Raw genomic sequence first — 27367 nt, forward strand, 5'->3', positions numbered from 1 at the left:
TTGCGAACTGCGCAGTTATAAATCAAGCGCGTCTTCTTCCCTTTTAAAATGACCCTTTTAGACGCGTCTCTCCGTGCGCAGTTTTAAAGTCGGACGTGTGTCTCCGTGCGGAAAAGTTGCGCAGTTATTAAGTCAGACGTGTTTTGCGTGCATCTCTTCAAGCCGCGCAGTTTTAAAGTTTAAAGGGGAGAGGTGTTTTAAATGACAAAATGAAAGATTGTACTGTATTAGTAAAACCCAATTGGTGGCGTTTGCACTTTGCAAAGTACATAATGGGCTAAACACCCTGGTTTGGGGGTTTATTTAGTTCAGAGGTGGGAAGTAACAAAGTACATTTACTTGAGTACTGTACTTAACTACACTTTTCGAATGTCTGTACTATACTTAAAGGGCAAGTTCACCCCGAAATCATTTCTGTCATCATTTACTCACATTCGAGTTGTTGCAAATCTGTATAAAAGTCTTTGTTCTGATGAACACTGAGAAAGATATTTGGAAGAATGCTTGTAACCAGACACACCTTTCCCCCCATTCACTCCCATAGTAGGAAAAAATACGTTATCATTTTTTATTCTGTTGAACACAAAAGAAGACATTTTGAAGAATGTAGGACCATAAACAGTTCTGGGGCACTTTTAACTCATTGTTTTTTTCCTACTATGGGAGTGAATGAGTAAATGATGACAGAATTTTCATTTTTGGGTGAACTTGCCCTTTAAGCATTATTTAAGTATTATGGATACTTACTGTACTTCACTACATTTCAATAACAAATATCTCACTTTTCATGCCACAAAAAAATGATCTCCTTGGCCAACCGTCCCCGCCCTCCCACGTTTGGGAGACACTATTGTCGGCTGCTTCTAATATGACATTTGGTGTGTTAGTTAGAGAGACATTCACAACATTTTGAGAGAAGGCAAATGAGTTCAGTTGTGTATACTTTTCCCATCTCTGATTTACTTATTATAAGCAAAAGATGTAATTAAACCTTTTATCCGATTAATCGAAGAAATAATCGTCCAACTAATCGATTATCAAAATAAACCTTAGTTGCAGCCCTAGTCACACATGACCTGAAAAGCCAATCAGTTTGAGTCACACAGATGCTGATTGACTGGTGGATCGCAAGAAACTAGCAGCGTGCGTCTTTACAGTTTCATGACTGAACTAGGTCATTCATTCATCTGCATGACTTTTGTCCTGCAGATCTTCTGGTATTTTTGAACAGAATTATATACCAGGAGTGGATTTGTGAGTTTTGCATTGCTCGGATTCTCATCAGAAAACATCCAAATCTACTTCAGGCTAACCTACACGCTTCTCCTACAGGCACGTCTTAGGGCACTCAAGCAGAGCCCGAGAGAAGTGTTAATGGTCTAGCCCGAGTCTACTTTTGAGGGTGTCAGGAAATGCAAAAGTAGACTTATAAATGTCAAAAGAGCCACGCAGAGACGCATTCAGAAGTGCTCTGAATAGACCAAGCAGCTGACACTTTTATAACTGCGGTTAAAAGCGTCAACTCAACCCCATCCACCTTCCCCAAGAAGAAAGAGATACGCACTTCGCCCCAAAGGCAGCATGAAAATTTCATCTTCCCGGCGCTGCCGTCGTCCTCTCCAGAAGCGAGCAGGTGCTGAATGACGGCGGGTTAATGAGTCTGATTAGCTTCGTGTGTTCTCCGATAGTCTGTGTGGATGTGAGCGTGACGGCACAATAGAGTCTCGTGTTGCTCTAATTGATATCTCACGATGCTGCAGGTAAAAAAGGAAGAGATTACATGAAAAATGGGAAGGCGGATGAGAATGACAAAGCCGCTGCCTCTCTTTGCTTCTGTTTTTCTCCCTGCGGCAGATCGGAGGGTAATACATATAAAGCCTCGGCCTTCCTCTCTCTTTCACGTTCGGTCTAAAACGTTATCTCAACATGCCCGCCGAGGCGTTTGCTGAGGGACTCCGAGTACCTGTGTGTGTTTTGTTGTAATGTCAGAGGGTTGCTCAAGCACAGTCACATGTAAAACAGCCTTTAATCGGTGAAGTGAGCGAATCAGGAGAGGAAATAATCCTGGTGATTGAGTAACTGATCATTTAAATAAGCACACGTGCACTGCATGTGTCCAGACTGCTTTAGCTCTTTCCAAGAATTAATGTTCACTGCAAAGGGTATGAAGACATGTTTTATTTATTTCTAATACAAACAGTTAGTCCAAGCCTCAATTCATGTTCTGCTGTTTTCAGTACTTCAGATTGAGTATATGCAGCGTATGATTGGCTCTTCTTGTCTAAGTGGGCGGATCTGAACCGGTCTGATACTTTCAACTGAAGCTGTTGCTCATTAAGTGCAGTGTATTTTTAACCAGTTTTACTCGACTAAACTACAGGTCTGCTGGATTGAGTTTACTGCTGTAAGTATTGTGCTAAATGAACGTAATAAACACGTTCTGAGGAGTATTTGATGTGACTAACATAAAATCTGAATACATTTCAAAGTAATCAAAAAATAATAATCAAATGAATAAATAAGGAAATAAACCAATAATTAAATATGACCTTTAATTTATAATGTAATTAATAAATCATGAAAATACGTATATTTTCCAAGTGTTTTTGCAAAACACTAGGCTGAATTTCCATTTTTTATTATGAAAAAACTTTAGGAAAATGTGTTTCATTCAATTGGGATATTTAGCCTATAATAAGAGTTTTTATCTTGAAAAAATATAAAAAGAGATTTATTTTTTATTTGATTTATTTAATAATTTATTTAATTATTTCATTGTGAGTAGTTTGATCCTTTACATTAGCGAACCTTGCATCTCATTCGGGAACCATTTGTTGTAGTAAAAGTGTAGTAACACTTTTGTTTGGTTTTTGGTGCGTTGATTACCATGGGAAAGACCATGTTTAAACCATGGTTCATTTTCTTGAATCTTTGACTTTTTTCATCAAAAGTACTAACTTTTGCAACCTTGCCTGTCAGGTTTTTACTTTATTGAACTTGGTGAAAAACAGAGAGAAAGGTGAAGTGTTTCTTAATGGTTTACGGCCGTCAGGCAGGGAAATCTGTGCTGGAAACGATCATTTACAGGTATTTTTCAAACTGCTGTTCAGTTTGTTGGCCCTAATGGTGCCAAAAGTACATACTGGGAGTTTAAATGTTGAAGAGGAGAAAAGAAAATGATAGGTAGCCGGTTATTTACTGCATTTTCTAACTTGCCTTTCTTATTAAGTATTGAGAAAGTGTTCTTAATGTCACAGTGGATGTCGGAAATGTGAAGTTACAGCTGTCAAAGTTTGGCCCAGACTGACGGTCAGTCAGTGAGTTTCAGAACACAGAGGGAAGCTCAGAAGAAAATGTGAATCTGGAGTCAGTGAATTATTGATATGAGGATGGGACATAAGGTGAGATGATGCTGAAGCTCTCTGAAATCATCGGTCTGATTTCTCATTTAACATTCACCAGAGTTCTGTCTCTGTGGATCACTCATTTCATGAGAAGGTGAAAGAATCATAATTACATTTCCAAAACGGTCTTGCAAACCCACCTTACAATTATCATAGCTTAAAGGGGCCCTATTTTAAACATTTCTCGCAGTTTAATAAGTCCACTTAGTCTTAGGCATGGTTTCTCCAAAACCTTTTTCTGGATGAAAGTGTGGAGTAATGATTGGAGATGATGACGTAACATTCTTGTTTGAATTTTCATTCAGATGGAGCCATCAAGCGCATCATTTAATTCCGGTTCTGCTTCAGATTTCTGTTTAAGCCACCAAACCTACACTGTAAAAAAGTTGCTGTAAATTTTACAGTAACTTACTGGCAGCTGGGTGCCAGTGAGATACTGTAAACACATATTACTGTATTTCTATTTACAGCACATGTTCTACTACTGTATTTTCAGCACAATTGCGGTTTTACTGTATTTAAATTTCAGTACGTACTGCATGACTAGTACATAATTAGTACTTTTGTTACATGTGAGCTCATCTTCTTCTAAAACAAATTTGTTTCATTTATTTGTTTTTTTACTCCCCCAAAATCCTAAGAACTAATATACCTTTGTAAAATGTACTCTTTTATTGGTCAAATATTACTTAAAAAGAACAAATTACATTCAAGTGTGTTTGTAACATGGCTAAATTTAAAACACTGGTAAAAGCGGAACAAGCCTTCCACAACAACAGATTTTGGTAACACTGCATTAACTGTGCTCACCACTTCCACAGCATTTACTACCCTTTGTTAATGTTAAAGGGATAATTCACCCAAAAATGAAAATTCTGTCATCATTTACTCACCCTCAGATTGTTACAAACCTGTATAAATGTCTTTGTTTGGTTGAACACAAAGGAAGATATTTGGAAGAATGGCAGTAGCCAAACTGATCTCACCCCCCTTTTCCTGCCATAGCAGTAGAGACATTTCTACAGGTTTGAAAAAAAATGTATATAAAATTAGCATAGAAACAAAGCTCAAAGTTCAGTCCAAAGAGAGATATTTTCCCTGTACATCTTCTGCAGTTGACGTGACCTAGTAAATAATGCTACATAGTTACATTTTTTCTTGAAATATGTCTTCCTTGTTTCAGCAGACCTAAGCACTCCCTAATTATAGAGCCCTGTACAGGCCTTAAATCCAGGCCCTAGCCCGGCCCTGGCCCGAGACACTTGGTAAATTAAACTTTTTGTTTTTTAAATAGACGACCAAGCGGCTAGCGGCCGATGGTGAGTTGACTACGTTTGATCAATTTAGTCTATCAAATCAACGCTTGGCTTGCCTGCAATAAAATCCAAAGATTTTTTTAAATAAAGAAAAAACTCAACATTTTAAGCATATCACAATGTTAGTTTAAACGTTTATTATCACCACAACAGTAAAAGGGCACTTTTTTATAAACTGAAATGCAGGGCTCTTCCTCATTATACAACCTCAGAAGATTGTTCTTGTTTATACCATGTTATTAATGTCAATTAATGGTATATTTTATTCAGCTTTGTTAATTCATCTCTAAGTTTTGAAAATATATGTTGCATGTTGCTGTCATGCACCACCTGGAATTCATCTATTAAACATTGTGCTTGACATTTGTGCTTGCATCCTCAAAAAGAACAGTGCCAGATTTGTTAAAAATGTGTCTTCTCCATCATTGCAATAAGCGTCATACTGAACATGCATAAAACTGTCATCTTGGATGTCACTGTCATGTCTACAGTCTACAGATAATGCATCATTATCTAGTTGTACAGGGTTCTCTAAAGATTCTTTGTATTTTCTGCTAATGTGAGATGTGAAAGATGATTTCACATGAAAACGTTTTTCACAGTTAGGGAAGGGACAGGTAATCTTTATCCCATCTCTTACATGACATTTTAAATGGTCACACAAACTGTTCAAATTGTGAGATGTATGCCCGATCCCACGACCTGACAAATCAAAGCATCCATTTGACCAGGTCTACAGCTGACGTTTTTTCACTGTGAGTTTGAGTGCTTGCGACGCATGTGTGACTTTAGTGCAGACTGCGTGTGAAAACTACAAGGGCAAGTTGGCATACCACAGCCGAACCTGAAATTTACCAGGTTCCTACACAGTAAATTTCAGAGTGTTAAATTCACACCAGCAGTGTGAAAATCAACTCTTTTTCGGGGTTTATACTGTATAGGTCCACACTAAATCGAGTTAAATTAACATTTTTAAAAGTGTTATATTTTTTACACTTGCACAGTGTTATAAAAACACTTGGAGTGTTCAGCTTTAACACCACTAGTGTGCTTTTTAATTCCTTAAAGGCTTCATTTACACCAAATAAGTGTTGAAACTACACAATAATGTGTCAATAGTTTAACACTATGTGAGTTAACTGGACACTAATTTAGTGTTATACATGTCCTGATTAAGGTCATTTAATTTAATCTATAACAATGATAAAGTAAATACATGTATAAATCAATTAAAGAAGAGCCAACATACTGTCTCAGTTTGATCTTTTATTTTGAACAAATAAACATGTCAAACCAACATAAATGAAGAAACAACATATTCACCGTCTGACCCATATGGAAGCTGTAGATCAAAAGGCCTGTAGAACCTTAGAGCATTGGCTTTAATAATCAAAAGGCCTGTAGAACCTTAGAGTTTTGGCTTTAATGTGTCCACAACCACATAGAATTTCTCGATTCTGCCCTTGAACCTTCCTAATCCAAGTAGGTATAGCTGGCAGCCCTCCCTTTCACTGAGATGGGTTTCAATACTGGTGCAAGACTGAAAAATACAAGAGGGAAAAATCTTAATTAAAAAATTATATAAAAAAGAAACTTCACTTATTCACACACAAAAAAACATAATATAAAAAGTTCAAACCTCCTAAATTTATTGTGAAAAGAACCAGTTTGATCACCCAACATTTCACCCAAAAAAGGTGCTGACACACCCTCAGGCCACCCAAGATACATGTGACTTACATAATCAGAAATCAACTGAAGAATTTTTTAAGGAAATCCAAGCTCTGTAGACCAACAGAATGTCCAAAACATACATTTAAATGGTGTCCAGTATTTACAACCATAATAGCTTACACATTGAGATCACACAAAGACGCTGCAACAGTATTTTAAGTTTTACCTTATGAAAATGCACAAGTCTATCAACTGCCTCTGTTGGACTGATCTTAGTCTTCTTCCTCCCTGGAGAAGGTGGCAAGAGATGCACCAGTAGCAGGATAGATGACATATCACTGTCCCAGTCTGATTTAGTGGTTGTAGGGGAGGGGATAAATATAGGATAATATGTATTAGTACTCAAAAAACCAAATCAAATCAGAAACAATAACAATCATGCCAACCATTTTCCGATCCTTGGCCCTCTGCTGCACTGAGAAGACACAGGATTTCTGCTGTAGAAGTAAGAGATTTGGCTTCATTGATGACCTTATGCTTGAATGCCGTCTCCCACCTCTCAAGCAACTTGTTGGATGTTTCGGCATTGAACAGCAGAGCAAAGTCCTGATTTACCTAATGAAGAAGCATATTTCAAGATATTTGATTTACTTGAAATCTCTGTGACCACGTCTGAGAGGTGTATGTCTAAGTAAGAGTGATAAATCTATGAGTAGTCATTACTTTTGTAAAAATTACATAAAACCAGCAAATCAAAATCGAACTTAAAACTTTAATATTTGTAAAGGAGTAATGCTATATTTACCAATCCTTTCGCATCCAAAAATCTTGGAAAGATATTAAGGATGTCAGCTGATCTTCCAGAGTTGTGTACAAGTTCTTGTCTATGCTTGAAAGTTTCCTTCATCTTTTGCATAACGTCAACTTCATCAGCTGTATGGACAAGGAAGGAAATTGCTGGGTCTCTTTCCTCATGGTCAGTGGAAGAGACTGAAAGAGTATCAGTGCAAGTGCTGGGGGTTGATGATCCTGTGATTGTGATGATCATGTTTTCTGGAAAGGCATTATTTAAACAGGACTACAGACAAACCTTTTACACTCTGATCCAAAACTTTACAAGTTTAGAAAATGTTCCATCAAGCACAACAATGACAACACAGGTAAAATTAAGAATGCCCAACATATGTATCATTGTGTCTCTATTGTTTTGTGTGGTGTTGCCTCAAGATTAATCGTTTGTTATGTTCCTCATTTAAGATAATTTCAATACAAGTATCTACGATTTGAACGAGAGTAAATGTGTTTGTCTTTCCCAAATACATTTTTTTATCTCAAAGTTGGCTATTGCTACACTGAAGTCTTTGAAATAAAGTCTGAATTGTCACTATATTTATACAATTATAGATTTATATTTACCCCAGGCAGGCCAGCAGAAATTTCTTCCAGACATCTTATAGTTAAGCATAAATTTGGACTGGCTTCAATCAATTCTTGGAAGATGTCGTACTCCACACTGGTGTCCGTGTCATCAAAGACTTGAAGAACTGCAGTTCTAGCAAGCCCGAATTTGCTTTTAACTGAAATATAATTTTATCAAATAAACAGACATTTTAATTTATTTTTCATATTTACTGAATAAGTAAAACATCAATGGCAGGAGCCAAATCTGGACTTCTGATGTCGGCTCATCACATCATAAAGGTGCTATATGACCGTTTATAATAAGCAGATTTCTAAACATAAGCACAAGCTACAAATAACTTACCTTCACTGAGAAAATGTTGGAATGTAAAATCGTTAAGCAATTTTATACATTTCTTCACACCTTGATACTGAACTTTAACCAACATGACGAAAGCTGTTGAAGAGAAAGCAAATCTGTTGAGATTTCTTCACAAACTTTTACCTCACAGTTGTATATATTGTAAATAAAGTATGGTAAATACTGGTAAAATGCAACAACAATCGCTTTTAAAAACACTTAAGTTTGTAGCATACCATAAACCAATTGTACAATTTAATATTATTTAGGTTATTAACCTCAATGTGGACCCATGTAGCCTACCAACATTTTATTAACATAAGCAGATTGCAAGACTACAATAAAATTCCACTTCTAAGAGAGAAAAAATAGACGAGTTTTTTATGACTGTTAGCATTTTTAACCGGAATGGTTGCTTCAGTCCTAATCATAAGGGTAAACTCGTTTTACACGTATTTGGCGCCACCTATTATTGCGGCTGTATTATTGATACTTAAAATAACTCAAACGTAAGATAAACCGATTTTTAGATGCATTTCCAAGAATAAACATCATCGTCTTGAACAATACGGAACAAAAAAAGCTTTCTCCTTTTCTCTCTTTAAAGTTTTGTCAGCGCCTCACTGTGTTGATGACGATAGAGCGCCACGTACCAAAGTGGCGTAATGGCGCAGCTGCAGTTCCAGATTATAATTTATTAAAGTATGTTGTTCGTTTTTCATGAAATCACCTCACAAAATTTTGTTTATAGATAATAATTCTCTATGCAGGCAAAAACCTGCATTAACGTTAAAAAATACAGTATACTGCTAATCGATTTTTTTTACAACACGTTTTGTCTAAAGCACCGTAAAAAGGGTTAAAAGTAGCAGTTATATTGGTCACTGTCATCATCCTGGCACGATCACATAATTGTTAAGCCATGCCATTTCTCAGATTCACCGTTTAAGTGAATTGAAGAATTTGGCGCCATGGCATGTTCAGTGCGCGCTCGTCAGGCACATATGCATATCACTAGCAAACATGGAACAGTTAATATCATACCTGGCCAGGAAATATAAAATTCCACAGTGCGCTTTTTCAGAGCTGTTTCTTGTCGTTTTAGCTTTTATTATTAGCACTGTTGGTGAGGGGCAACCCCGGTGAGTTTCGTTTAAATAACGTTAACTCCGACCAACAAAAGTTCCATGCACTGTGCACGTTTGATTTAGTACTCACGAGTCACGTGTTTACGGAGTTCGGTTATATAAATATAGATACCCGTGAAAACACTGCAAGACACTAAAATTTGAATCGTATGCGTTTCTGTGCCATTATTTGGCAACGGACATAACTTTAACAACGAGAAGTGGCGAAAATGGGTTGCGTCTCTTTTAATGCATTAAACAGTTTATAATCACAGAAATTAATGTGTTATTCTCGGACCATAAATTCTTAAATATTACAAACCCAGTTTAAATATGGAAACTGTTCATCATGATTAACTTAAGTCTTGAAAACAACGTTATTAATCTTACCTTTGAGGCTTCTCTTTGCTCCAGCTCCAGTCGGTTATTATTATCAGAAAGAAAATAACGTTAGCGAGCTGAAAATGTATAGAACAGTAAGTAATATATATAAAGAATTAAGTTATAAAAAATGTATTATACCTATTTGTGCACTGCCGTCTCCTCGTGGTTGTCCGCCATTAGTCAAAAAGGAAGTAATGCGCAATGACCGGAAATTGGATATACTCCGCTCAAGTGTCATCTAACATCAACTCACTGTAATTACACTGACTCTGACCATTGATTTACACTGTAAGTGCGGATGACATTCAAATCAACACCAGAATCAACACTTTTTAACTCTGGTAATTTAACACTAAAAAAACAACTCAAAACAACACTGGACATTTTGCTGTGTATGCATTTTCAAAAGGTGGTAAAAACGGCAAAGAGTTCACAGAGATAACTTGCATTGTTTACACACAAACTGCGCCACCATTTTGACAGGGAAGAATCTAACGCAACGCAAAACGTAATGTTAATCTACGATATGCGATAGATATGAGAGGCTGGCGATTAACGTTTCGGTATTAGCATCATATACCGTTGTTTTCATTGCCAGTTTTCGGCTAATTCTGTTGATGTTACCTTGGTTTGCCCTCCTCGAGGTAACTGCCACAGAAATGCTCCAAAACACAACTCCGACGTCGTTACAAACAAGAGTAAATCCAGACCGCGAGCTTGAAATAAAAACAAAAGATTCACTTCAAAATATTGTAGAAAACTTTTTTTAATCAAAAGATGTAAACTCCCTTTCTATTTTCTTGATTTCTGCCTTGCGATTTTAATTTAAAGAGGGAGAGAAACTATTTAACTGCTAATATAGGTTAGTTTATTCAGTCGTTAATGTTATCACATGACAGAAATCGCCAACCACTCTTGGTCAACACCCCAAATAAAAGGCTCTTAGCAACAAAAAATACTTAAAAATACATATAATTACGAAAATACAAAAAAATAATGAACACTTACCTTTTTTCAACTTGAATCTTTCCTGACGTATTTTTAACCGCCTCTTCCACCAACGATTAAAACAAACTTGCGTTTCCCTTATCAGAAATGTCCCTTTTCACAGTTTACCAATGGCAGAGACTATTTCTTTAAAATTTTTTGGCATTTTCTCTACTGTAAATTGAATTACAGTACAAAGGAATTACTGTACTACGCATATATTTTCCCACAATCCTTTGCTATGTACAGTATTATACAGGAGACATATTTTACAGTAGGTTACTGTACATATTACAGTGAAATACTGTTCAAATTACAAAAATCGGTTACAGTGTAAGTAGACTATAGCTCTGTTTCCATGTTGCAAATTTAATGTATGCACAAAATTGCAACGTCGTATGAGAAAAATGTTTCGGGGAAACATTTTTAAAATGTCTGCGAATCTTGGAGTTTCCACCCAGTGTTTGTTTATGCGATATGCACATCAAAATAGTGGGATGGAGACATGGCTCGTGTGTTTTTCGGCTGCACACAACATTCAGGTAAATGTGGGTGTAGGTGTAGCTGGTGTTTTGTGTCTGTCTGTCAGACTGTATTTATTATCCGCATGTGGGTCAGTTATTCCAGAAGCGACGGCTGCTGTGAACACATTTCATAATCCATCATAAACACGTAATTCCCATCTCAGTGCCGTCATAACTCCTACGACGGACAGCGGACAGAAACTGCACATTCCTGTAGTGGTTGCTGATAAACACCTGGACCTCCTGCTGGAATAAGCTCACCTGACAGCAGGAGAGCATGCATGCTTCACATCTCCTGCTGCGAGCCGCTCACCCTTTCAGACTTTCAAATGATAGACGACTCCACTCACACTCTTCTGAGGTCTGCAGTTCATTCACCAGGACATCGTCTGCGTCACTTTCTGAATTTTAAGTCAATATTAAGAATCTTTGTCCTATTTACTGTCTATATCTCCCCAATGTCTTACTGTGTAGTGCTTGAGTGTACCAAAGAAAATTAAAATGGTAATTACCATATTTAATGGTAAAATCATGACTTGTCATTAAAGCCTTCACTCTAGAAAAAACTGTAATTCTGTAATTTTTTCGGTTATTTCCACGTAACATGTAAAAAACAGAATTTTACTGAAATACGGTCAAAACCTGTAAAATTACAGAAAAGACTGCAAATTTACAAGAAAAAGGGGGGGAAATGTTATTTTACAGTTGATTTCTGCCGCCCCAGCTGCCAGAAAATTTCTTTTTTTACAGTGTATTTATGAAATACGGTCAAAACTATGAAATTACACAAAAAGACAACACATTTACAAGAAAAATGGGGGAAACAATTTAATTTATATTCTATTTTTCCAGTTTACTGAAAATGTCCATTTTTCACGGAGTTTTTGTTGAATTACTTTTTTCCAAATGGTGACAAATAAAACATTGACAGCAATTGAAGTCCAATTTTTGTGGACACTAAAATATTTATTGTTATAGCTTTGTTCCTTAATTCTGAGACGTTTTCCAGCATTTCCCGAACCCTGCCCATCCACACTGAAACGTTTTGCTTACATCCATGTATCGCGCATGAGTAAAATGTCAGCATGTCTCATTTCTGTCAGGCGTTTATTTATTTTCTGCCTTATTATGTCGCGGCAATGTGGAGCAAAGACCGTTTTTAAAATAGACGGACAATGAGGTAACTTAGAGATGCTGAAGCTAATATAAAGCTGCAAAAGCGAAAGTAAAACTTAACTCGAGCTCTGCTGCCAAACAATCACTGCGAGTAATTAAATATTCCGTCTCCTAAAATGCAATCTAAGGATGCATGAACTTACATTAATTCTAAAAAACAGGCAAGCAGCCGAAACAACTGCGTCACATGACGAGAAACGCGTCATCGTTTTTAAACCCCTCCGTGTTCCTCAACCACACTACAACGTGAAAACTGAATTTTCAAATGTGTCCGCTTTTGAGTGTGTTTTCGAAAAGCTCTGTTGTCGTTGACAAAAACGCCATGTCAGTGTGGACAACAGGCCAAAACTGAGACGAAAACGGATTAGTCTGGACAGGGTCTGATGATATGCATAGCAGGTGTGGCAGCAAATGGCAAGTTTGGTCTTCAAGTTATCCTCATTTTACAATCTACTTACGATATTATTAAAGCAAACATGTGACTGTAACTTTCACTCTTAAATCAAATTTGCTTCAAAAGGTTCTTCGATGCCACAGAAGAACCTTTTGGTTCCATAAAGAACCTTTAACATCTGAAGAACGTTTCTGTTTAACAAGATATTCTTTATAATCTGAAAAAGCTTTTTTCGCCGATTCTTTGTGGATTCAAAAATGGTTTTTCTATGGCATCGCTGTGAAGATCCTTTTAAGCACCTTTATTTTTAAAAGTGTACCTTAGCAAGATTCTCCTAAAACTGTTGCTTTGCCAGACTTTTAGCTGAAGGAGCACAAAATCCTTTTAGCATCTGTTCTGTGGTTCGTAATGTTGTCCGATATTCCCGTCAAGAACTCGACAAGCGATAATCAGCGTTTGTGATTGTATGCTGCAACAGTCAGACGGTACCGCGCGTACAGTACATTGATGGACGTCCAGCACACCGACCATAAAGAAAATGACTTCCTTTTCTGGACTGAGATCGATTGTTTCTTGGGATGGGAGAGACATTTGTAAGCGCTCGACTTTAAGTAATTGCGAGTCGATGGACCGTTTTCTCTGCTTAACCATTAATAACACTCGCTGTGTAGGATTGTTGTTTCTCGAGAGGAAACAATATCAGAAAACATTTACTTCCTTAACAGCCCGCAAAACACAAGACTTTTCCTCACTGGCATGAGGGCAGGGACGGATTATGACGTCAAAGGGCCCCCTCCAATTCCCCCCCGCACAATTTTTCTGTTCTTTCCCTTAGCTGCGCATTCCCAGTTATAGAAAGTGAAAGTTAAGATGATCATGAATATTAAAACCGTTCTCGCTCTGCGTCAAATGCCTGCGCTACGCTAAAGATAATCTGTACAGTGTTTATACTGTAGAAGTCTAATATTAGCTAGACAGCGAACAATTAACAATGGACCAAATTAAGGCGTATGAAACACACGTCAAACATACACATATTTAATGCATCACATTAATCAAAAATTATTTCTCACCATAAGATACCCCTGTGACACATGTCTGTAAACATTAAATCATCAAGCAAAAGATTCAGAAAATGCAATTTAAATGTGCTGTAATTTAATTACTAAGTTCATTTTTAATAAGTTAAAGTAACATAAAAACATAGTTGCCATGATTTGTTAATCATTTCATTTTTTCATGTAGGCTATGGGACCCACATATTAAACATAGATATGTTTGATGTTAGATGCTTTGAAGGCAGTCTGAAAATACGTCCCTTATTTGTGGATTCATTCACATTCTATAGATAACTTTGAACTGTAAACATGCTTTCAAGGGGACATCTACATAGGCAGCGCCATCTTTCCGTGCCTTTTTTGTGCTTGTTTAATTTCTCGCATTTTGCTGCAGGTGAACATGAATTTTATGACAGCGCTACAAATGGGGACAGCGGGAAAGATATTAACTCCGTTAACAGACTATTGCCATCAAAGAGGAGCTGGAAAGTAAAAATAAATAGAAGATACCGAGGCGAGCCGTGAAGGAAGGGAACAGGCTGTGCGCTCTCAGACATCAAAGGCGGCGACGCCGCGCGTATACCTGCATCTCTGCGTCGTTCTGCAAATTACCTCCCTTACTTTCCAAGTCGCAGCCGACACGTTCACAGCGTGTTGTTTATTTACAACACTTTGTTGTGTCTCACCACACCCGGCGTGCGCCGACGTGAGACTCGGCGTGTGAAGTTAGACCCTGTTTTTCTGAAGCTGACTGTGCGCGCGTGTCTGTGTCGGGCTGGTTTTCGTTTAGCCGATTACTAATTAGCACAGCTCCCGGATCAGAAGCGAGAGGCAGAAATTCTCTCATCCTCGTTTATCGTGTTTGACACTTCAGCGGGGAGCGCTGCTCGGGGGTTTTCGTGGACCGTGCGAAATGTTCTAGCGCTGCCTCGGGGGAGCAGATCGTGCCGTAAACATCCCACATGGTCACACGGAGCCAGACGATCAAACGCAACTGTCTAATGTACAGTCTGAGCAGCAGAAATCTTAGGAACATCTCACTACACACATGAGATTAAACGGAACAGATATGAGGATGTTTGCTTAGGTCTACTGATTCTCGCATGCATTTGAAAGAGATTTTAAGATCCAATTATTTTTTCCGGAGCTGTAAACACACGGTTTTACATAATGAGAACGTGATGAAGTGTTTGCAGAAGCACACCATCAAAGCTTCATACTATTTCAGTAGAACACAGTTGAGGTCAATATGAAATGAAAATGTATTATAGTTGATTAATTCGCAATCCTGTGTGTCATTTGCAATATATTTCTCTGCGTCTGAATTCAAACAAGGTTACTAATTCTTTTAACTTTTCATCACCTCTCACACAGACCGACTCTTTGCTTTCTCTTCTGTTCCTGATATCCCAATGTTTCATTGTGTTTCACCCTGAGTTGTGGAAGAATAATGCTCTCTTGTTGTCAAATTGGACATTTCTGAGTGTTGTTTTGGAGTCTAAAAAAATGACTGGACACCTGGACTGAAACATTAGAAAGCACAGATAACTAGAGGAACAGTAAAGCTTGTGACGCGTGCGGTATCATGCCTCTGCATTATTCACAGAAACAGATGGAACGGGAAAGAGAGAAAGAGCCCTGGAGTCTCGTTCGGTGTAACCCGTGAGCAGAGACTGGCACAGATTCATTCAGCCTCTTTACACCTTCAGAAATCACGCTGTTATACCACAGGATTGAACATGAATATGCACTAACTGAAACCCAACGCAGCCATATGACTTGCAGGAGGAGGCAAGTCTTGTTTTTCTTGTGATCCAAAATAAAACCTTTATCTGACCGTTAGCGTACTGGTTATCCAAATGTTTTTAAAAGACATGGCAACATTTGTGACCATGTCTGTAAAAACCTTGCTATGTGTGATTTTCTAAAATAATGTAAGAAACATTCTGTGAAAATATAACCTTGATATCTTTAAACTTGACTTGAGTAAAGAACATGCTTGAAATGAAGCTTTGATGCTCATCAGCTCATCATTAGATTTTGGGACTTCAGCCTGAGTCACATTTGTTATAATGTTTAAAACAAGAATAACTGCAGGTTATTTGATGTACTTTTATTTATTTAAAGTCCCCATGAATTAAAAATGTACCCTATTTACAAGTTTTTAGGTGAACACACACAAGGATTCACAGGCACGTCTTAGCTTAAACCAGACACCGGTTTCACAGACAAGGTTTAAGACTAGTCCCAGACTAAAATTAATTTTGAGCTGTTTTAACTGAAAATAACTGGCCCTGACGTATCTTAAAATATGTCAGTGCCCTTGTTTTGTTTCAAGATGGACATCAGTAATGTTTTTTTCTACGGGATTTTAATAAAAGCGACTTAAATAGCCTAAATTAACTAAGGCATAGTCCTGGTTTAGGCTAAACCTTGTCTATGAAACAGGGCCTATATGTTTTTGTTAAATTAGGATTAGGGCTGTCAAATGATTAATCGCGGTTAATCGTATCCAGAATAAAAGTTTGTGTTTACATAATAGAAGTCTGTGTTCTGTGCATATTCATTTTGTATTTATAAAACCATACACACACATGTATTTATTTATATTTAGCAATAATTAAAATTATAGATGCATTTTTATATTTTTTATTTTTCTTAAATATATGTATGTATGTGTATGTGTTTATAAATACAAAATTATTATGCACAGAACACAGAAATATATTATGTAAACACAAACTTTTATTCTGGATGTTATTAATCGCGATTAATCATTTGACAGCCCTAATTTGGATATTTAAGTCGCTTTAGAAATATATAACATCTTGAGACAAAACAATGGCATATGATATATTTTAAGATTTTCCCGCTTAGCATAAATTAACAGCAACATACGGTGAATATGTGGAAACAACAAAAACTTTTACAGAGCATGTCAGGTTATTTTAAGTAAGACAGCTCAAACATTTATTTTAAAAATCCAACAGTTCATTTTCATCTAAAATTCACAAGTTTATAGACTTAATATTTTTGGTGAATTATAATAGAAATATTATAGAGTTACTCAGATTTACTCAACTTAAACAGTATATTTCATTGATTTAACAGCTTTGAAATGTACTTTTTAAATGTAAATTGTTTCACGTGAAATCGCATTTAAACTTTTTAGGCTGTACCCTCAAGCCTCGTCTGTGCGAGTGGGTCGTTGTGTGTCAGAATGCAGTTCTATGCAACAGTACCACTAGGGGCGCTATAACAGGTACTAGCATAAACACTTTTTACATCTTTGAAGAAACTGAAAGAGAATGTTGGTCAACAGTAATCAGTTAAAAATGAGTTCAACTGTCGCTAGCTGAATCCTCACATATTGTCCGTTATTTTTAGCAATGACATCGGAACGCATTTGCAATGCATTGATTGCCATCCGCCTCTGTGTATTTGTGTAGTGTTTGTTTCTGACTTGTGAAGAGGAATGGGTGTGTGTTTGAAGTCGATCGGCTGTGATACTTCACACCAGCAGAAAGGAAAAAGACAAAGCGAGTGATAATAATCTTTGACATCATAATTTCTCGCCGCTCGTGCTTGCTCTGATAAAAGCTCTAGAGATCTTCTGTAATAATCATTATCTTTGCTTTTCGCAGGCCAGCAGCGTCTGGTGATAACACTTCTCTGACTCTAAGCTGTGTTTACCCTGACATTGAGTTTCTTTACAGAAAACTGAGGATTGATGAGCAAATCCTGCTCTTAAATCACCGGCGATGGCAGCTGCGGATTATAAACTGATGAAATACGCTTGTCTGTGCTGTTTCATTTTGACAAGCAGAAGAAACTAAAAGTCTCGCCCGAGAGCCCTGTTCTTGTAGCTTTGCGAAAAAATCCGTATTTAATCCGCTAGCGACTCTGTCTTGATGATGGATCCATGCTAAACCTTTTCAAAAACACAATGAAGGGCTTGGGCTTGTCTTACGCTGCCTTCGGGTCCTTCTGGGAAATTCTACTTAGTCTGAAGGTGTAATTACAATGTGACGTGCGTTCGTGTTGGTTGGGAATAAAGAGACATTTCGGGCACCTTAATATTCAAGGCTTTTTTTCTGTTCCTTACAAAGACAAGAGGTGTATTTGCACGTACGCAACATAATAAAGAACGAAGAAAACTGTGTTTTTTCAATTCTGCTGGCTTTTTCTCAAACTCAAATGCATAGTTCACTCACTTTTGAACATAAGCTTCTGTTGTGGTTCTTCATGTGTCTTCATCTAGACGTGACTAACACTGCTCTGCGGTTCATGTGTTCCGCAACCCTCTATCTGTTTTGAATGTGGCATTAATATTTCATATGTACTGTAAGATCCAGAGAAGTTATTGTTAGTTACCACCTTCTTGTGTACAATCTGCCAAGTTGCCTGCAATGACTTCACACGATTCACAGCCAAGCTGATGCACATCCTTAACTAAAGACTTTGACTCTTTCAATCCCAAGCCTTTATTTCCATTTTACATGACATTACATGTTGAGGCTGAGTTTACAGTACATACAGTATATAAAATGTGAATTTTACGAAACATATGACTATTAGGATAAACGTATGATAAAGCCCCACCCCTAAACCTAACCATCCCTGGCGTGTAAACAGAATGTAGTAAAACACTAGAATGAGATTGTGTGAATTTATATGAAACACAATAAATTGTGAGATTGTGTCGGATCGAATTCGTTTTGACTCCACCGATACCGTTATAATCAACAAATCTCTCTATGGCAATAATACAAACACACTGACTATGCTAAAATGCACAGTGTACTATTTCCTACTTATCTTGAATGTAATCAGACAGATTCATTAAATACAAATCATACATTTTATATAGAAGTGATTGGTCCTATTTTTATTTTTCAAAAATGTTAGGAAGAAGTTATTGCTTAGTTTACTCACTGACAAATAAACCCATTCAGGGTGATATGAAACCGGTTCACGATTTATTATTTGCTAAGATTAGAATGAATATTATGCCCTGTTTTCAGAATTTGAGCATTTCCTCATTTCATTCAGTTGGAGCTGCACTCGCATGACTGAAGAGTGCACTCCAAAGATGAACCATCTTCTGGGACGACCATCTTGAGGTTCACTAGCCGCCGCTGGCCGTCCTCAGCTCTGCACCTGTCACCTATCTGTTATTGAGTCTCATACAACAGCTTCTATAACCTGTGACTGTCAGCCTGTTAACATGAAATATTCAGTTTAGTTAACATTATTTGGTAACGCTTTAGATTACGGCTTGCAACTCATTTTACAGCATAACTATTGTAACAATAATGTACCTCTACAGTACATATCTGAAGATAAAGGGAACAATATGCAAAGTTTGGGGAATAAAGAAGTCAGGAAATAAAAAGAAAATATATACTGTAACTATTTTAATATTATGTAATATGCATGACCTGCAGTATGCTATACAACAATCTTAGCAAGAACATACATTCAATTTTTGTAATCACAATGTTCCCATAAATAAGCTACTGTGGATATTAATTAAGTACACGGTTCTCATTTTATTATTATAGCAAACATGAAATAAGGGGAAATAATGTGTTCAGTTTTTGCAACAGCACAAATGAAGCGCGCAGACTGTCTGCCAACTGTAAATTTGACTTTTTATTTGATTGATTTTAGTTATGAGTTATTTTGAGTTTTAATGTGTAAAATGTGCAATATCAATGTTGATCTTTTGAGACTATAATCAAGCAGTTCAAGAGCAGTTTATATGGCAGGGGTCTTCAACTACTTTTCTTCCAAAAGTATAAATAGGATGCGGGCCAGTTTTTTTTTCCCCATATCCTTATTTCTCCTATTATTTTGTACTTCTGTTATTTATTGCATTTTGTTACTTTTATGCTGTTTTTTGTTGCTGTTACTTATAGGTCATATATTAAAACATGCACACAAATATTGCATCCAGTATTTTTGCGTTTTCATGATATTAAATTAAAAGGGATAATGTCTTTTTAGTTGTATTTTATATTCCTTAATGCATTAGTTTACCCATAATGAAATTGCTGTTAATTTACTCATCCCCTGTCCTCCAGTACATCCAAGATGTGGGTTCCATGACTAAGGAAGCAGAACCATGACAGAAGCCCCCCCTTTAATGAGCACCTCCAGGTGCTCACCAAGGGGTAGACGGACAGGACAAGGAAGACTGAGACAGAGACAAAGACAAGACCAGACAAAACATGGAGAACAGAATAAGTGGGAGACAAGACAAAATAACAAAGGGACTTGGGTGGGACAACAAGAACAACAAACATGGGAGGGGGGGTGGGGCAAAACAAGAGTTCACGGGGGAAACCAAAAGGGTTGGGGGGAACAGTCCCAGTCCCCGGCTGCGCTCGAGGGCGCTGAGTCCTGGGGGACTTAGGAGGAGTCCTGGGGGGAACAGTCTTTGGCCCTGGGATTTCCCAGGGAGCAGGCTTGGCTGCCGGACTGGGGACCGGCTGGAAGGCCGGCTGGACATGGCTTGACGCCGGCTGGATCACCGGACTGGACGCCGGCTGGATCACCGGACTGGACGCCGGCTGGATCACCGGACTGGACATCGGCCTGGACATCGGCCTGGACACAAGACTAGACACAGGACTGGACACAAGACTGGACACAGGACTGGACGCCGGCTGCACCGGACTGGACGCCGGCTTGATCGCCGGCTGCACCGGACTGGACTCGACACTGGACACGACACTGGACACCGGCTGCACCGGACTGGACACCGGCTGCACCGGACTGGACGCCGGCTGCACCGGGCTGGACGCCGGCTGCACCGGGCTGGACGCCGGCTGCACCGGGCTGGACTTCCCCCTCCTCAGCTTCTTCTTCCTGGACCGGCCCACAGGATATGTGGCCGGTTGTTGAGAAGCGGTGGGGGGCACGACTAGCTCCGTGCTAGAGGAGTCGGACGGGGAGTCCCACGACTCCCTCCGTCGGCGCCGTCCATGGAGACTGGTGGGCGGAGGAGGGACTGAGTTCCCCAATGTGGCGATGGCCAGGACCCTCTGGCACAGTAGCTAGCGGGCGGGAAGCCCGGGCTGGTGCAATGGACTCAGGGTTGTCCCGGTCAGCCAAAATCCAGACCAGGTTGTCAAAGCTGGGGGAACCCAGCATCCTCATCTCGCTAGGGGAGAGGGGTTCGGTGAGGCCACGATTAAAAATGAAGCCAAGCTCCTCCTCACCGAACACCCAATCTGCTGACGCGTCCAGGAACTCGTCCATGTAGTCCATGGTGGCCCGGCTCCCCTGGCGGATCCCGAAAAGGCGGTGGGTTAGGCGGGATCGCTGTGAGTCGGCCATGCTGCCTGCTGGGTTCAGTATGGCTCTTGTATTCTGTCACGAATCACAATGAAGGAAAGAACCCAATTGCAGGCAGCAGTGAAGGGGTTAACACAAAAAGACTATTCTAAAAACACAAAACAAAACACCCTCGATGGGGGAAAAACGAAACTAAGAATCTATATAAACAAAACAAAGACTTCCAACGTGGGGCAAAAGGTAAAACAAGAACAGCAAAACCCTAACTGAAAAACACAACACAACGTCTTAATAGAAACAAGGCAGGATAAAACTAAAGCAAACACACAAAACTCACAGATCACGAACTAGGCATGGACAGGAACACGGGCAACAACACAGGGCAACAACACAGGGCAACAACACAGGGCAACAACACAGGGCAACAACACAGGGCAACAACACAGGGCAACAACATGTGCATGAACACATACACATACGTAATACAAGAGCACAGGACAAAGAAACAAGAGGGTATATATAGGGAAACACAAACGAGGGATAACGACACAGGGCAGGTGTGGGTAATCAAACACTTAGGGAAAGATAACAAGGAAACGAGAGGAACGGGGCCAATGACAAGACACTGGAGAGAACGTATATTACTGTCAAACGGACAATAATATGTTTCTCTCCACACATAACCAAAGACTTTGTCATGGCTCTGCTACAGGACCAAGAAAAACATGACTAAGGAAGCAGAACCATGACACAAATCAATGAAAGTCAAAAATGCAAATATATTCAACACAAAAGTAATCCCTGCCCCTTGTGATGTTAAACTGTTGTCTTATAAAGCGAATAAACTGATCTGTGCAAGAAACTAAACGCTATTATCACATCTTCAGGTGAATTCCAATCGCATTTATGTGCCCCACGCACTTAGAAGGGCAGATCCTTTGAAGTGCAAGTTCTGGAGGGAGATGAATGCTGTTCCTCGTAAATATAGCCATTATCTACATTATTTTATTACACAAGAAGAGTGATAGGAGAGACAGAAAACTAGCACAGCTACTCGGGAAACCTGTTGCCTTATGCCGGGACCTCACCACAAGGTAATCGGGCCGATTTCTCCCCTTCCGACAGTCCTAGGTAAAGTCCCGATGATCTTAAACGGCTCTAAAGATGATCTTATCAGATTTCCCTGTGGTGTGATGCGTGTTAAGAGTGAATGAACCTGATCGGAAGAACATCGGAGCCGCCCCGATCACGATTATTAAACATGTTGGATATTTACGATCAGAAATCCTGATGTGTGGGGGAAACCCCGAGGACAAACGCACAAGAACTCTGTTGATTGTCAAGTGGATCAAAACAATACCCTATTAGAAAGCCAGCTGACAGAAGTATAACAACAACCTTAGTTATCACTTCAACAAACTCTTTTCTTTATTCTGTCAATTTTCTGTCAAAAGCATTACAAACACTATCAACACAATTACGAATCATTTCAATAAAAAAACAGGCTGTGTGCAAGTGACGGTAGTGGTAGGAGTCCGAGTGTGCGGATGCTTTAAGGTGGAACAGAAAAAATAGGTCCAGTGGAGCCAATAGACTCTTTCAGGTGATAATGTCAGCAGCTACATGTATTTTTTTACAAAACGGTATTAATATTCTTTTTTAATTACTGTGAAGACATAAATACAACAATACTTGAGTTGCAATAAAATTATATCTAGTGCTGTGCCACCTTAAATGCTTTAGACGACGCTGCTTGAGCAATTTCTCAACGACAAATGCTATTTTTAAAACCATATAAAAGGTTATGGACACATTTGTTTATATTGAACACAAATATAATAAACATAGAGTGAAATAATAAAAAAAACTTATTCTGAAATCTCGCGAGAATTTGCGAGATTTCCTGTGTTCACAGTCAAGACCGTTTGAAAATCTGTTGGTGTGTGGTGTGCTAGGATTTTTTTTCCTCGTGTTTGTGGTCTCTCACAGTTTGAAACTCTTTAAAAAAAAAAGTAAGAGATTTAAAAAAATCTTTTGGTGAGGCCCCGGCATTAGATGTCAGTTTAATGTCATTATATTATACATCAGAATCAAGTGTTGGGAGTTGATACGTTTTGAGAGTGTGTGTATTGAGATGTTGTTTACGGTGAGTGAGATCACTCCATGTGTCTGGTTATTATTTTAGCACATCTAATGTAACCTGAAACAATGTAGATGCTTCTGTTTTTACATGATCCTCCAGTATTATTAGTGTCAGGTGATGGGTTTCAGAGTCTCTGGTGAGGTGTTGTTGGTCCAGTGACCCGTCTTTATCAAGCGTGGGCTGAACACACAGAGCAAACAGGCATCATTATATGTCATTAAGAGGGACAAAAAGCTGGAGAAAGCTGTTTAGATAATGCGTTGGCCTGAGAGGATATCGCGTCACATGCGAGAGGTTTTGTGGCTTTTGATTGTTTTTGGTGATCAATTGGTTTAGTCATTACCCTGTACAGAAATCCTCCTCAAAGCAGTGACATGGACCTGTGTAGTCAATATCTCGTATCATACAGAGCCATGATGTTTCTTTTCTTGACTTTCCTCTTACAGTTGGAGATTTCGTAACATGTGCGTCTTGAGAACGGTTTTCACTTTAAAGGGATACTTCACCTAAAAATGAAAATTCTGTGATCATTTCCTCACCTTTGAGTTGTTCCAAATCTGTATAAATGTCTTTGTTCTGATGAACACAGAGAGAGATATTTGGAAGAATGCTTATAACCAGACAGATTTTGAGACCCATTGACTCCCATAGTAGGAAAAAGACAACGGTAGTCAAAAGTGCCCCAGAACTGTTTTCTGTCCTACATTCTTCAAGATTTTGTGTTCAACAGAACAAAACAAAAAAAGATAAAGTGATTTTTCCTACTGTGGGAGTCAATGGGGGGCAAGATGTGTCTGGTTACAAGCATTCTTACAAATATCTTTCTCTGTGTTCATCAGAACAAAGACTTTTATACAGATTTGGAACAACTCGAAGGTGATTATTTTTGGGTGAAGTATCCCTTTAAGCACTCATGAATTGTTTGATTACAAGTCTAAAACTGTGGAGAAAATCCTCATCGTTATGGAGAGCGCTGTAGATGTGACCTTCAGTCCTGTCATTCAGCTGAACAGCACTATCACTTCACTTCTCTGCGTCTGTGTGAAATGTGTGGATTGGGTTTGTTTGATGTTCAGACGAAACAACTACACAGATTTGACTTCGATTAGCTAAAATACCCACAAAGCTTTAGATTTCTTCTTCGTGAGCGACTCGTCTCATATATTATTGTTGTGTTTTTGTGTCGAATATTTAATTACTCAAAAACAGCCCCAAGGTTCCTTTTTTCTCAAAGCATATAAAGTTCTTTAGAGAAATACCTCATCTGCCTGGAGCTGCCATCTATTCTTTTGAAAAAGTTTTCAGATTGTGTTCAAAAATGAATTTGAAACTAAAATAACTGCTAAACTGGAGTTTGTTCAGAAAGTTTACATTTGATATGTATTTGTTTTGTCTGCGATTTCTGTTCAATGGAATGATTCATCCAGAGACGGTCATATTATGTGAACATCACAACATTTCAAATAAAATTACGTGATAGTACGCCTAAACTTAAAAGCAATCTGTATAGAAACTCTTTTATTCCTTCTGCTGTGAGGCTTTTAAATTTGTGCAATGCTAGAATGTTGTGTTTTCTGTTTTATTTGTTTGTGTGTTTTTTTGGGCTTATAATAAATGTTAAACCTTTATACTTCCACAGTGAAGCATTTTGCACTGTGTTGCTGTAGTTAAACTGCGGAAATTTGATGAGCAAAATGAGCCCCTGCTCTGCTAATTCACCTTTTGCTAAACAATTTATTTGCGTTTGCACATGAAAGTATTTATCCAGCACATTGATTTACCGTAGTTAGAGAAAGATGTTTTCCTCTTAAAGTGGTTTTGCCGGACATCAGTGGATGAAGGAGAATGAGGCAGTGCATTTGTGATTTATTTAATACAATATTGATGGGCTGTAAGTACTGTATGTATGGATGTGTAAATCATGGGGACCAAACCATATGATTATGTGCAGATTGCCTTCTGGATGCTGTCTGTATTGAGGATCATCTGTTTGCATGTGTTCTGTATAGGCCATACAGAATGGTATTGAGCTTGTTGTGTATTATATGTATAAATATTTCACATTTTTTGGTAATATTTCACACCCCTCAAATCATTTGGATAGCTAGTTGCCTTTTGGAAATGATTCTTGAGGGAAAAAACGTGTTTCTGAATAGCGCTTCACTGATACAGACACGTTTTGTAACTTTAAATTTAAATTGAGAGAACTTCTGTGTGGACTGGGAAAGGAGTCTTGTAAATGTTAAGTCTATGTAGATTGAATAGATGAATTTGGGTGTTAAAAGAGCAGAGTCACTGCATTTCTTTTAGTGTTTTTTCACGTACTCTTGTCTCTTTGCAGCGGGCTGCACATTCGAGGAAGACTCGGACCCGGGTCTCTGTGAATACAGACAGGCAGAGGAAGATGATTTTGATTGGCAGCTGATGCGGACCTACAGCTGGCCGCACGTGACCTCTGACCTGACACGGGGTGAGTTTTCAGCGTGATAAACAAACATGATGACTGTTGTACGGTTCTGCATTCATCTGTATGTGAAATAGCTGCATCTGGCATATTTCATGCAACTGTTGACAGTTGCGCTTCTCAGCGAAGATTGGATTGAGCTGCCAACGCAGCATTTTAAGACATCACAGACGCGCTCTAGGCAAACAGTTACAAACAGTAGGAAGCCAGATTGCATGTATCCTTTGTGGAGAAAGCAATCCCAGAATGCTTTGCAAAGAAGGCAGTCAAGGAATGTGCTGGTTATAAATGGAAATATCTTTTATTTGGCAGCAGAACAACTCTAATGGGAACATTGGTGAGATTTTTTTTCTCAGGAGAAATATCTGAGACACAGATGAGACTTCAGCAGAAGTTTACATTTGCTTTGCATTTAATCTCATTGATGTCTAGGACAGTGGTTCTCAACCTGGCCGGGGCCCCAACATGGATCCAGGGGGGCCACAGATTTTATGGCATTTTATGAAATATTTCATAGATTTTATGCTATCAAACATAAGAAAAATAACACCACCAACTAAATGAATTGATGTTTCAGCATTGTATAACTGAATATGTTTTTGGTTTAATTAAAATTCTAAGTTGAAAATTGTAAGTCTTTATTTGGGGGGGGGGGCCGCAAAACGATGCACTCTACACAAAGGGGGACTTACAACAAAAACATTTGAGAACAACTGGTCTAAGAGACAGAAAGTATGAAATTTGCCTAGTGCTTGGTGGATATTTTGTGCATAAAATATGGATGTCTCCTATTAGGGATTTAACAATACAGCTTACCCACGGTTCAATACGTACCTCGGTTTTATCCACGGTTTTCGGTTCGGTTCGATTCTGATGGCTTGGCACATTAAAGTGTTTTTTTTTCATTGTTCCATGCTTATGTGACAGGAACAGTGAGACATTTAATTTATTACAATATATTGTAATATATATAATATACAATATATATTATTTATTACAGTAAGAAATTATTACCAATTGAAATGATTACAATTTATTATAAATTCCTGGTGGATTGAATAATATAAAATAAAGATATATAAAATATTAACGCTGGCAGCTCACAGCAGTTCTTTCTTTACCGCTCATCAATGCCAGCAAAATAAGTTTCTTGAAGAGGTTTTGCGCATCAGTGTATTTAAAATAACATAATGCACTGGTCTATATGGAGAAATCATTTATTAAAGAGATCTCATATGTGACCCTGGACAACAAAACCAGTCTTATGGGTCAATTTTTCGAAATTGAGATTTTTACATCACCTGAAAGCTGAATAAATAAACTTTCTATAGATATATGAGTTGTTAGAATATGACAATATCTGGCTGAGATACAACCGTTTAAAACTCTGGAATCTGAGAGCGCAAAAAAATCAAAATATTGAGAAAATTGCCTTTGAAGTTGTTAATCAGGGGCACTGTGGCAGACCATCCACTCACAAAAATAAAGTTTTTATATATTTAAGGTAGGAAATTTACAAAATATCTTCATGGAACATGATCTTTACTTAATATCCTAATGATTTTTGGCATAAAAGAAAAATCGATAATTTTGACCCATACAATGTATTTTTGTCTTTTACTAAAAATGTTCCAAAGCTACTTAAGACTGGT

The 27367-nt window shown here is 38.3% G+C and overlaps 2 protein-coding genes across 5 annotated transcripts in view; one reads left to right on the forward strand and one right to left on the reverse strand.

The window, feature by feature from the left end:
* The window catches only part of ptprua (protein tyrosine phosphatase receptor type Ua), a 217789-nt gene that overhangs the window by 39162 nt on the left and 151260 nt on the right, over positions 1–27367 (forward strand). Inside the window, 1 exon segment of the mRNA XM_057354219.1 lies at positions 25593–25721. Within this exon segment, the coding sequence (XP_057210202.1) occupies positions 25593–25721 (129 nt within the window).
* LOC130566627 (uncharacterized) lies at positions 5689–11750 on the reverse strand. Of its 4 annotated transcripts, none has more exons than XM_057354230.1 (8): positions 10676–11750; positions 9674–10383; positions 8160–8252; positions 7811–7971; positions 7200–7447; positions 6841–7009; positions 6621–6742; positions 5690–6260 (listed from the first exon to the last, which is right to left on the reverse strand). In XM_057354230.1, the coding sequence occupies exons 4-8, from the start codon at positions 7857–7859 to the stop codon at positions 6129–6131; spliced, it is 720 nt and encodes a 239-aa protein (XP_057210213.1). In that variant the 5' UTR covers positions 7860–7971; positions 8160–8252; positions 9674–10383; positions 10676–11750; the 3' UTR covers positions 5690–6128. The 4 variants fall into 4 exon arrangements, with proteins under 4 accessions (XP_057210215.1, XP_057210213.1, XP_057210214.1 ...); XM_057354231.1 differs by having other exon boundaries at positions 9674–9697; positions 9806–11750; XM_057354232.1 differs by having other exon boundaries at positions 5689–6260; positions 7200–7327; positions 9674–11750.

Source organism: Triplophysa rosa, linkage group LG16 (genome assembly GCF_024868665.1).
Source record: "Triplophysa rosa linkage group LG16, Trosa_1v2, whole genome shotgun sequence".
In the NCBI taxonomy this organism is placed as follows: domain Eukaryota; kingdom Metazoa; phylum Chordata; class Actinopteri; order Cypriniformes; family Nemacheilidae; genus Triplophysa; species Triplophysa rosa.

Excerpts from the sequence above, each read along its gene's own strand:
- LOC130566627 (XM_057354230.1), bottom strand. The coding sequence starts at position 7,859 with ATGCTTAACTATAAGATGTCTGGAAGAAATTTCTGCTGGCCTGCCTGG. Across the intron at positions 7,448-7,810 it reads TTTCTGCTGGCCTGCCTGGG|AAAACATGATCATCACAATC; the intron begins GTAAATATAAAT and ends ATGCCTTTCCAG. Across the intron at positions 7,010-7,199 it reads TTTTGGATGCGAAAGGATTG|GTAAATCAGGACTTTGCTCT; the intron begins GTAAATATAGCA and ends CTTCTTCATTAG.